The 12,079-nt window shown below is 59.0% G+C and overlaps 1 protein-coding gene across 3 annotated transcripts in view; it reads right to left on the bottom strand.

The window, feature by feature from the left end:
• Positions 1-468: 468 nt before the first annotated feature.
• Positions 469-12,079, bottom strand: part of CCND3 (cyclin D3) — a 44,003-nt gene continuing 32,392 nt past the window's right edge. For all 3 annotated transcript variants that reach the window (XM_040535656.1, XM_040535657.1, XM_040535655.1), the window contains 3 exons: positions 5,739-5,898; positions 5,016-5,158; positions 469-2,424 (listed from right to left, as the gene is read on the bottom strand). In XM_040535656.1, coding sequence (XP_040391590.1) covers positions 2,263-2,424; positions 5,016-5,158; positions 5,739-5,898 — 465 coding nt within the window. In that variant the 3' untranslated portion in view covers positions 469-2,262. The remainder of the gene's footprint in view (positions 2,425-5,015; positions 5,159-5,738; positions 5,899-12,079) is intronic.

Raw genomic sequence — 12,079 nt, 5'->3', positions numbered from 1 at the left:
CTCTCTGCAGCGCAGCCGGAGCTGCTGCAGCACCGACCTGCAGGAGGGAGGCTTCGAAGGTGCCAGGGGCGTGAAGTCGTTGCCTCCCCTCCAGCAGCTGCGAGGCCACTGAGCACGGGCATCGTGCCCGCAGGAAGGCTCGGTGCAGCGCTCTCCCACAGCACCTTGTCCACGTTCATCCAGCCCCGAGCCACCCCGGGGTGCTGCTCCCCATCCCGTGGCCGTGCAAAGCAGGGGGCAGGCGCCGTGGCATCGCCCCAGGCTCGCTCACCTCCCTCGCCCTGCAGGCTTGGCACTGACGGTGCTCTACCTGCCCATTTCCCTTTCATCCTGCTCAGGAAACGCAGGGCTGGAGGCCTTCAGGAGCAGCCCCTCGGCTGGGGGATCCCCCCCAAGCCCAACTTGGGGCAGAGGCAGAGCTTGGCGGGGTCAGGTAGCAAAGGGAAAACCCTCGACATGGTCATTCTCGTTTAAAATACTTTATTGTAACATCATAGGATCCTCTGATTTTCCCAGCAGCGGGACTCTCGCGTGTGAACACCAAACCGGTTTACTCTTAAATTAAAAACTCATTTATATATAAAAAAAATTTCTTGTACAGACAGGCCCTGCACGCCCCCCGCCCGTCCTGCTAGCAGGAGTCAGTGGCAGATGGCTCCTCTCAACAACTCGGGCTGGGGGAAGAACAGCAGCCCCATCTTTTTCCACCTGATAAGACTTTTGTTTCTAGCGGCACCATAAACGGAAGATTTCCACATCCTTCCCCACATCCCCCCCAGGAGGACAACAGCCACAGATCCACGTGGCCGGCGGTCACCAAGCAGCAGCATTCTGCCTCCCATCCCTGCAGAGTCTCTCTGGCTTCTCCTAGTTAATACAATTCTACAATGTAATAGTTCTCTTAGAAAAGCAGCATTATTTTTTTTTTTAAAAACACTTTTTTTATATAAAAACTAACAGACAGGATCAACGACAACAACAAAACAAAAATGCAATCACTTCTCAAATCAAGTGCGCAGCGAATATTCCACCCTGTGAGGATACAACGCGGACCCCCGTGAATATATTTATTGAAAACAGCCCCCTCCTGAACATCACCCGAGATCCCTGCCTTGGAGGAGTGACGATGCATTTCAGACTATAGCAGCACATTCATATGGATTTCTTAAAATCTAGTCTGATGTCTGAGCTTCCTAAAAACCACCCAGCTTCCAAAGTGAGAGAGTCTCCCAGTGCTCAGGGAGCTAAGGAAGGGGACAAAGGGATAAAGGCACTTTAGGAAGGAGAGGAGACCAGCACCCAGGCCCCACAGCAAGGGACAGCAGGTCTTATTCCCTCCCCTTTTTTGAGCAGTTAACAATAAATTAAGCAGCCTCAGTGGGGCAGCAGAAAGCCAAGGTGATTTGCGAAGGTCTGCGTTTGGGCAGCGCCGCCCCCGCTCTGCACGTTGCACCCAAACCTCGCCCAAGAGGTTGCTCCCTGGGGACGAGGACTTCTGCTGTCCACGCGGAAAAGGAGCACTTCCCCAAAGCAAGCCAAAAACCCGCAAATCCCAAATCTAATGGCGACAAGAATCAAGCCACACACACATCTCCAAGCAGAAGCAGCCACGCCAGCCCCCCAGGAGCCACAACTAACCCAGCACGAAGCGATCAGGACCCAGGGATCCACGAGCACCCTTCTCTCCTCCTGGATGCTTGTTCCTCACGAGCCCAGCGGGCCGGCAGTGCCCCGGCCTGGGGAAGGAGGTGGGGGGCTACCAACGTTTTGGTCACGTAGGCCGAGGTACGAGGCTGGCTGTGCATGATCGATGGCCCACGCGGGGCTGGAAGTCATCACGGTCAACGTACCCGAGGAGAGAGCAGACATCGGCACCTGGGCTACGAGAAACACGAGCTGGGGAACGTTTTACAACTTCGTTTTGGATCCTGCTCCCCTCCCCGGCTACTCCTGCGCCCCACCACCACGAGGAGGGTCACTTCACCCCTGCCTCCTGCAGAAGCCAGCGAGCAGAGTCCAAGCAGCGGTGAGCTCTGCCAGCCCCAATGGCCATCGTCGGAGCCCCCAAACGCCTTCCTCCTGCCCCCCTCCGACGCTTGAGGAGGGGAGATGGGCGAGCGCGGAGCCCTCGCCGTGCAGCCAGCAAGCGGAGCAAATCCTCGGCGTGCTCTGGGTGGGGAGGAGGGATGCAGCGACATTTGGGTGTCCGGGGCCAGGTCCTGTTGTCACGGGGCTGGGCGGCTCTTGGGAAGGGGAGGCTGGTCACAGGTTGATGTCCGTGACGTCTGTGGGCGTGCTGGTGGGCTGGCTGGCCGGGTAGGCAGCAGTCTTGGCGGTGCTGTATTCCTGCTGGCTTTGGGACGCTTGCTTCAGGCTCTCGGCTAAGGCTGCCTCGATCTGCTCCTGACAGGCTTTCAGGCAGTCCTGCGGGAGAGGAAACGGGAAAAGAGGCCTCAGTTCTCTGCTGTTCACAGGCGAGGGCAGCTCTGAGCAGCTGCTGGACCATCTCTCTGCCCCCTGGAGCATCTAAGCACACAGAAGCAGCCTTTTGCCTCCAGGCATCCCCAGCTTGGCTATGCTTCATGCCCTGCCCAGGAGAAGCCCCGCACTCTGTTGCCTTCTCCCTACTCGACCACGTTCCCGTGGAGGAGACACCGCTGCCCATCGGGGCCCTGCAGAGCTCCAGCAGCAGAGCTCACAGCACGCAGCGCGCGATTTCAGCATCGCGGCACTCAGCTGCCACCGGTAACTGGAGGGGTAGAGCCCAACATCGCTGGGCTGGCCGGGACCTACCCCACGACCGAATTCCCAGATCCAAACACAGGCAAGGGTGCGCACGGAGACCTCAGAGACCCTCCTGCCTCCCCCAGGCCCTACACACGAGGTCTCTCGGAGCTCACCGTGCATCTCCGCGGTCGCCCAGCCGCCGGGAGTCTCCTGACACGGGGGGGGAGCAGCCCCACACTTACATCCCCACGCAGCCAGACCTGACAGCACCACACACCGTCGATGCTATGTTACAGGAGCGATGCTGCGGCCATGCGGCTTCTCCCTGGGCTCTCACCCTCCTGCTCCTCCCTCGGGAGCCTGCCTGACTCACCCGAGCCTCCCCAGGGAGCCCGGTGCCGGGGACGCGCCAGCCCCACGAACAGGAAGGCGCAGGGGACTGCAAGCAGCGGCGTATCGCTTATAGTAAGGGTAAACCCCTTTCTTCTCCCCCAGAAGCTGCGACCAGACGAGGAAACTCCTCTCCCTCGAGAGGAGAGCGCTGTGACACCCCGAGGCACCCCTCGGCCCAGCTCCCACCTCGCGGCTCGGCCGCCACCGCGGGGCACAAGGTGACATTTCGCACCTCCAGGCCAGAGCCGAGCTGCCCGCCGCAGGGCCGCGCACGCTCGCTGGATATTGTCACACATCGAAATCTCTTACCAGGAATCCACCGCCGGTTCTTAGAAACTGACAGAGGATGTGGCGAGCAAAAATAGCAACGCCCACCTCCCCTTCCCCACGCTGCTTCCAGTAAGCGCGGCCTCTGGCCCGCCCGCAGCCCGGCTCGCTGCTGGGCCGGCCCCGCTCCCGCTGCGTGGGGCAGGGGGGATCCGGGGTCCTGCGGGGCTTCACAGGAGCTGCCACCACCTTATGGCCTCTCGGCAGGTAGGGACGGAGGCCGAGGAGCATCTCAGGAGCCACAGCTGGGCTCTCCGTAGGTAATTGTGGCAGAGATGCCAAATTTGTGTGGCTCAGCTGCGTGCAGCCAGGCTCCTTCACCTGCGAGCGAAGCCCAGGACGCGACTCGGCCCGACCCCGTAGGGCAGCCGAGTTGTGGGGCTGCCCCAGCTCAGGGGCACGTTGGGAAGCCAACGGGGCCCCATCCCGCTCTGCAAGGGCACAGTAGTTCCAAATCACAACCGAAGCTCCGTCAAGCCAGCGGGGAAACCGAGTCACAGCCCAGGGACTCTGCGAGGCCGGGCTCAGGGAGAAACATCAGCACCGCAGCGAGATGCGGGAGGCTGGGAGCTTCCCTGGGGAGCCCGGCGGTGCCGCAGCCGCGTCCCAGGAGCCGGGCAGGGGCTGCCTGTGCAGCACCCAGCACCTGGCTGGAGGGCAGCAGAGCTGTCCCCGGCCCTTTCGGCTCCCCTCCCTCTGCGGTGCTCTCCCTGCCTCCCACCTGTTCCCTCCAGCAGCCCTGACCCAGGGCAGGTTTCAGCTCCTGCCCCATTCACCGCAGCAGCTTGAGAGCAGCTGGCTGCACTGATTGAGTCTTCAAAAAAGGCTCCCGCAAACAAAAAAATTAAAGAAACAAAACAAAACCACACCAATAAAGCAAGACGTCCTCCTGCCCCGTCCCCTGTGCCCACACAAAGCCTGGCTGCAGCCTCCCGCCCTCTCCCAAGCCGCGGCGCTGCCGGCAGGGGACTGAAACCAACCCGGCCCGGCTGCCAGCACCGGCGCTCGGGCAGAAGAAAAGGATCAAAAGGGGCCCTGGCAGAATAAAGGCTCCCGATTGCTTCACTGCAGCAGGAGCAGGACACAGGGAGCCCGACGGGTCCTCCTTCCCCACTCAAAGGGCAGCAGAGGGGCAGGCAGGTGCCCCCCCCAGCACCCGCATCCCAAAAGGCTCCGTGCCCCCAGCCCCCTTCCCACCCCGGGCTGGGCACCTGCAACCAGACACCGTGGAGGTGAGCAGATGCCGAGCCCGGCTTCTCCCCCTGCCCCATCCCACCCCGTCAACCCGATCCTGCCGACACCTGTCTGCGCGGGGAACAGACGCTGCCCTTTGTGCCGCTCATCAAAGGCTCCCCAGCTCGCCCTGCTCCGCACAGATGGCGCTTGGGGGCCAGGAGCCGACCACAACCATGGCCCTGACCAAGGGCACGGCGTTTGGAGATGCTCCCTAATCCCTAGGTGCTCTTCAAGCCATGGTCAGCATCGCTACGGCCAGCTTATTTCCCCCCCAGGAGCCAGCTGCAGAAAGAGGAAGGGTTTCCACCGGCAGACCCCCGGCGAACACTCACCACCTCCGTGCCGGTGATGCTGGCCAGCAGCTCGGTGACGGCCTCGCCGCTGAAGTCGTTCACAGAGAGCGTCAGGCCGTGCATGGCCGCGCCGATGCTGCCCGTCGCGATCATGGAGGGCGGGTACATGACGAAAGTGTAGTCTGGAGCCAGGAGAGGGACAAAACAGCAGCTGTTAGCAAGGGCGTGTGCGAGCTGTAAGTTGTTGGGACGGTGATTTCCCTGGAAAACCAGCGAGGGCCAGGCAGAGGGGTGTCTCCAGCTTAGCGGGGAGAAATAGGATCGGAGCAATGGAAAACAGATGGAGCATCGTAGCTGCAGCATCCTTAAGCTACTTCTCTGGGTCTGTCTCACCAAAAGAAGTCCTGAAGATGACATTGGTCTAAGGACTTCGAGCAAGGCTGACGAAGGCTCATACTGAACCCCGCCTTCACTCTGGGCACTCTCCAAGGCGCCGCCTCCCGCAGCACAGCAAGAAGCAGTTTCGCTCTTCCCTGGCATCTCCCAGGCACCCACTAACAGCCCCCAGGACCATTATCATCCTACTTTGTCAGGGACAGAAAACAAGTCTCTGAGCAGCAAAGTGCTCCGATTTGAGTGCAGGTGGGCATCCAGCACCCCAGGGCACCCAGAGAGCCTGACTAAGCCCAGGCTGCCCCCTGGGACCACTGCCCACCCCCCCCAGCACCCTAGCAGACGGCTCCAGCGGGAGCAGGCACCCACCTGTGGCACACAGGGCAATAAAGGTCTGCGCATGTTTCTTCACCAGCTCCATCTTGTCCTTAGGAAGCGGGAGGTGGTGGAGGATGTGAGCCAGGAAATCGTTCGCTATCACCGAGACCAGGTCCCACTTTAGCTTCTCCAGGACTAGAACCTCCCAGTCCTGCACAAAGACAGAGAGCACGTTACTCAGTGGGGTTTTGAGAAACACCCACCTGAACCACGGGCAGATAGATGAGCCCGGAGCTCGGGGAAGGGCAGTTACACAGCACAATCCATCGGACAGGAAAGAGAAGAGGGAACATCCCTGCTCTACCACCATGGCACAATTCCAGCCCTGAGCTGTTGCAAAGCCCGGAGCAAAGATCAGAAGAGGAAGCGATAAGTCTGCTTTCTTCTTCCCCAGGTGCAGTCGGATCAGCCTTCTGCTCTGCAGGCACTCCTCTGGGCGCTCCTTTGCTCTGCAAGGCTGCTGCAGCAGCACATATAATAAAAAGAGCAAGGGGCAGGAGGCACACCACTCCCTTCCTCCTGCTCCTGAAAGGAGAGCACACGTCCAGCTCCCGGGAGCAGCCCAGCTCGGGGCTAGCAGAGGCGCTGCTCCCCGTTACCCCAAAGGGAACGCAGCAGCTCACCTCTCCGCGTGCCCCGAACTGTTCAGTGCACCAACCCCTCTCTGGATGGTGAAGGGCAGAAGGCAGGAGAGGCCCTGCAGCCAGTCCCCTGCACGCAGCTGGGAGCAAGGGAACGTGGGGGAAGCACAACCGAGCTTTCAGAGCTGCATCCAGACAGCCTAAGCCCCTTTAGGTCATCAGTGGTGAGATTTTGAGTCCCTAAAGAGCTCAGGGGCCGTGACCAGGTGCTGGCCCCACACACGCCAGGCACACAGTCCTCTGGAGGCCAGCCCAGGCTGGGCGCTAGCACATTGGCACAGCCTCCCCATCTCTGCCAAGAGAGCATCCTGCCATGCTCCGAGCATCCCCGGCACCTTCCCAGGAGGAGGAGGCACAGAACAGCCACACTGACACCCCCCTTCCTAGGGACACACAGCCAGTGGCACACCAGTGCTTCCCAGTTAGACGCCAGGTGGCCGCTGACTTCTCCATCCCACGTCGTGCTGCTGTGCCTACACCTCCAGCAGGTTTCTGTGAGGACTTCCCCTCGTCTCCACGCAGTCTGCAAGCTGGGGAACAGGCAGCAGGGGGGCTCAGTGCCCCCACGGGCTTCAGCTGGAGCCCAGGCTGCTCCCTGCACCCGCTCAGCCTCCTGCAGCTCAGGAGAAGCAGCAGCAGCATCTTCCCAGGATCTATTTCCCTTCCCACCCGTGCACGAATGTCTCTGGCAGCCCACACCCAGCCACCTCGAGCCTCTCTGACGGTCCCAACTCCCCCACGAGACGTGACGGAAGCCTCTGGATCCCATGCACGTGGCCTCCCACTTCTCTCTGCTCTCATCCTCTGGGTCGGCAGCAGATCTGGGTCTGGCAAAAGGCTCTGGGTACGCCAGAAGTAGCACAGAAGATGCTCCCCTGTCCCTCCTCCCTGATCGCAGGGGGAACAGCAGCCCTACAAGCGTGCAGGGGAAGGAAACGCTGCAGGACCCGAGCCTGCCTCGGCTCTGGGTTTGGAAGGACAGAGCTGAGCTGGGATTTGGATCAGGTGTCTCCATTTCAGGGCCGAGCCCCACCCAGCAGAGCATCTATTCTTTTCCAAGCGCTCTAAGATTACAAGGTCAGCGCTGCCCACAGGACCGCCAGAACAGATGGAGTTGAAGAAGTGAGATTCTTTTTCATGAAGGCCGATCTCCGTTTTCTTTCCTTTTTTTTTTTTTTAAACCCACTCTTCCCCTTACACAACAATACCAGTTTTGAGTTGCTTAAATGAGCAGCATTGCTCAACCTGCTCCGAGTCCCCCGCTAGCCCAAACGCGCCATTTGCCGCTTCGCAGCCCGTGCTTTTCCAACCAGAAAGCGGTGCCTGGCTGGAACACACTCACTGGTCTCCCATATGGATGGCCAGCCTGCCAGGCTTTCTGTATTTTTAAGCCAAATCCACAGCATAAAAGCAAGAAGGAACCTAGCGATGAGCTCCAGAGCCTCAGGACCGCAGCACAAGTCTTTTAGGGTGCCTGGTTCAACGAGGGGATGGCAGTAGAGGGGGAGGGACCAGGCTTAATGGAAGAAGAAAAGAAAGGAGAGTGCTGGCCACGGGTTAAACTGCAGCCACACAGCAAGGTGACACAAGAAAAGAGCCGTGAGAGATGGAGCATTGCATTGTCTCTGCTGTCACTCAGCTGGAAGCCACCAAGGGCCAGCAGCCTCGCTAGGAAAGCCAACTGCTTGCCTGAGCATCAGCCCAGCCTCCTGGGGAGCCAGGACACCTGTGGCACCTCCGGGGGATCCTGCCATGAGGGTGAGAGCCGAGCAGCCCCAGCCTGACCTCTCCGCACAAGGCGGGAGCACGGCTCTTGTGCAGGCCCAGGGCTGAGGTCACAAAAAGGAGCCGGAGATCGCGGCTCACGGAGCCAGCCCCGAATGGATCGCTGCACGAGGGGAGCCCAGCATCTCCCAGGCCCTTGCTCCTTCTGTCTCTTCCCAGAGCCGCAAGGCAGCTCCCGGCAGGGGCACGTGGCATTCACGCTGGCGTGGCAGAAAGCCCGGCCCTGCTGGGACACATTTTCTCTCCAGGAGAAGATTCAGGGCGCAGATCAGCGGCGAGAGCTCACCTGGGGCACCACGCTGGCTCCTGCCACACTGGGGCTGGTCCAGCACACCAGCCCGGCCATCCGCAGCGCACAAAAGCGGCTCTTTTCCAGCTAATAAAAAGGTTTTCCAGCTTCTTGAAAACCTCGTTGGTACAAGGGGCCTGATCCTGAGGCTCAGCTGGCACTCGAGATGCCGGCTGAAGGCGACAGGCGCCGAGGATTGTCACCGGCTCACAGGATTTAGGTAGGGGAAGCCGCTCTCCAGCCAAAACCCCCTGCTCCTCGCTTCTCTCCCGCTAACCCCTGGGATTTCCCACTCTCGGAGCAGCATGGCAGAATCTTTGAATCACTTTATCTGTGGAAGAAGCAAAACAAAAGGCTGCAAGAGATAGGCAAGCAGCGCCGCTCCGCACAGCAAACATCCTTTTCCTGGCATTTTGTTTTGCACCTAATTGAATCAGTCTCTGCCTGGCTAATGAAAGAGAGGAAGAAAGTGGAAAATGTTCCTTTGTTTCTCCGGTCCAACCTCCCCGTGGAAGGGCTGCAGGCTGCCAACGCTGCCCACCGAGCATCCCATCGCCGGGACTGCACCCGGCGCCTTCCTGCAAGAGCTCCCCAGGCTCGGCCAGCGCCTGCAGGGCTGGAAACTGCCCGGCAGCTGGGTTCTGCCACTGCAGGCTTACACCCTTCGTCTCTCCTGGCTGCATCCCACAGAAGAAAAAAAAAAAAAAAAGAGAAGGAAGGAAAGCAGCTAGCATTGCCCATCGCCTCCCTGCTCTGACAAGATTTCGCAGTCCTGTTGCGGTGACACAGCCTCAAGCCCCTGGCTGCTGCCTCTGCACCCTCGCGGAGCGGGATCCGAGACACAAGCAGAGAGTTTTCCTCATTTGCAGCTCTGCAAACTCAGGCTGGGATGTGCCAGCCGCGCCACCTCCCCTCCCCGTTATGCAGTGACAGCCACCCTGCAAACCAAGCTCTACCCTCACCACCACCCACACGCGGCGTGCCTGCGAGGAGTCTGCGTAAACACTGCTGGCAAGGCTGTGCAGGGAGCAGAGCCCAGCTCCTTCTCTGCAGCAGCCCTGCCTGCAGGAGAAAGGAAGTAGATTTTGTCACTCGAGTTGATAAGGTGCCATTTCTCATTATCACTGACTCGATGAGCCACCAGCAGAGCAGGAGCAGGCTGCGCTCTGATGTGCTCGCGAGCTGACTCAAAAGGAGGGTGGAAAGAGCTGTCGCTGTTGGCCACCCACCCTCCCCAACAGCTACAGAAATGAGAAGCCACGAAAGTCCAGCTGCAAATAGGAAACGTGGGGCAAACGTTTGTTTCCATCCCCGGAGCACACCTCAAGGCTGGATGCCGAGGGTAAAGGTGCCGACTTCAGGTGCAGGAGCTGTCACATCCACTCCACCCGTGCGACAAGCAGGAGGCGAACCACAAGCCTGCACCCTGGAAGGTCGATGCTTATCACGAGTGAGCAACCCTTCCTACTCAGCTGTGACCCCTTTCTCCTGTTTTCACATCTGTTGTCACTGCTGCTTCCCTCATTGTCTGCCCGGTGGCTTGGCCCTGCCTGAGGTCTTTGCTAGGAAATACCTGGAATTTGAAGAACTGACCTCAGATCAAAGATCGCAGAGGCAAGTCAACGTAGTAGGGGCAAACCAGGCAGATGCCCCCAAGCCAAGGATGAAGGTGACCCACAGCTGCTCTCCCTGACCCTCAAGCAGCTGAGCACTCGCTTGCACAGGCCAGAAAAGTCTTTAAGAAAAAAAAAAGGACAAGCAAGGTAGGTTAGATAACGCCCTCGACGGAAATCCAACTTCCTCCAAATGGACAAGTCCCTTGTTGCATCATTTCCTTCTCCCTAGAATAACTTCATCAAGATTTTGTTTCAGATGTGTCCTTTCTAAACCGCTGAGCTGGTGCCAAGCATCCCTGCAAGAGAAGGAAGCAAACCTAGTGGGAAAGTGAGCCAGCTTCCTCCGAGAGCCCTGGGAGAACGGGGTGGAAGCCGAAATGGCACGGCTCCACGAGAGGAGGCCAGGATGCGCCATTGTCCAAGCCCTGATGAAGAAGCTCCCCTTCCCCTCCCCACCCTCTTCCACCGAAAGATTGTGAAAGAGAGGCGACATCGCCACGATTAGCACACAGGAGGAAAAGAACAGCTCGCCCTGGTTTTGTAATCAGGGCATTAACTCTTGTCAGGTCTCGGGGCGAAGCCAAACCTCTCACGGAGCTGCAGCCCTTGCCTCCACTCCATCTTACAGGGAGCAAAGGGAAACCGGAGCGGGATCTGCTCCAGACAAAGCTAAGCATCTACCAAAAGCAAGCCTGGTGAAGCCACTTTTGTCCATCTTAATTGCATATTGAGCCTGGAGCACCCCGGTGAAAGATCCAGGCTGGGTGTTCAGCTGTGCCGCACGCTGCGCTGAGTGTCCCGGTAGTCTAGTGGGAGAAAGTACAGAAGAGCTGCAGTACGGAGCCCTGCACGATCAGAAGGGAGCAGCAGGCAGCAGACAGCGTTTTACTCCTCCATCTCCACCCCAACGCTGGCTGGAGGAGGGAAGATGAATTTTGTGGCACTGCTTAGCCACAGCTTCCTGCTGACAAACCTCTGGGGGAAGGAGAAAAGGCTCCGAGGGAGGAGGCATCGGCACTGCAGCAGAGCGAAGGAAAACCTCCAGGCTGGTGCTTCTTTCTGCGTGTCAACACGTCCGCTGCCCACCACCCACCTGTTCTCTGGAGGGAGCCTGCTACAAACAAAGCTTAAATTTGACTGGAAAAAGCAAACCGTCACCAAAAAGAAATCAAAGAGGAAGACACATCTGGGATCCGTGGCTGACGCGCACAAGGTGCCTACCCAAGTCCAGCTCCTTGTGGCCCACGATCCATGCTGCAGAAATGGCTAAAATCTCTGCGATGATGTCCCTTAACCTGCAGGGCTGGTGGCAGCAGGACTGCCCTCAAGGTCTGCATCAGAGAGGAAGACAGAGGTGAAGCACGGGAGTAAGTCATTACCCCAGGGACACGAGGAACCCTTCTGTTACACGCGGGGATTAGCTTCACGTGAGGAACCCAGTGCTGGGAATACACACACAGGGAATGCACCGATCAGTGAGAAGCTGCTCCCGAGGATGAAATGTCACTGACAGCTGGAGAAAACCTTTGCTCACAGGTTTTGGGGCAGCCCCAGCAGCAAGGTGCTACGGCACGACCACAGCCCAGCATCCAGAGAAGCAACGACCACCTGCATCTCCTCTGCGTTTCCATCCCTCACCGTTATTCACGGTAACGATCCACGTGCTTTTTCCACCAGGGCTATGTATGGCAACAGCCACCCACAAAAACCTACAGGGAGAGGCATGGAGGTGAGGGGATTTTCCCCAACCTTCACCGGCGCTTGGAAAAACCACGTTCAGAGCTGAGCTCCCGTTACCAGAACTGCCTTCCGACTCACACCTGAAAGTTTTGTGGGCTCGCTCCCCACCCTGGGGACACGCTCAGATCATCTCACCCACCCCCAGCCCAGAAAAAACAGACATTTAATAAGGCGATGACTAACCCTGAGAAATTCTCATAGGCAAACCGTCTCCAGGGATGTTTGTCACTCGAACCGAGGTGGCCGTTTCCTCCCGAGAGC

The sequence above is a fragment of the Cygnus olor genome, chromosome 24, assembly GCF_009769625.2.
Source record: "Cygnus olor isolate bCygOlo1 chromosome 24, bCygOlo1.pri.v2, whole genome shotgun sequence".
Taxonomy (NCBI): domain Eukaryota; kingdom Metazoa; phylum Chordata; class Aves; order Anseriformes; family Anatidae; genus Cygnus; species Cygnus olor.
This window is presented reverse-complemented; position numbering and strand designations above follow the sequence as displayed.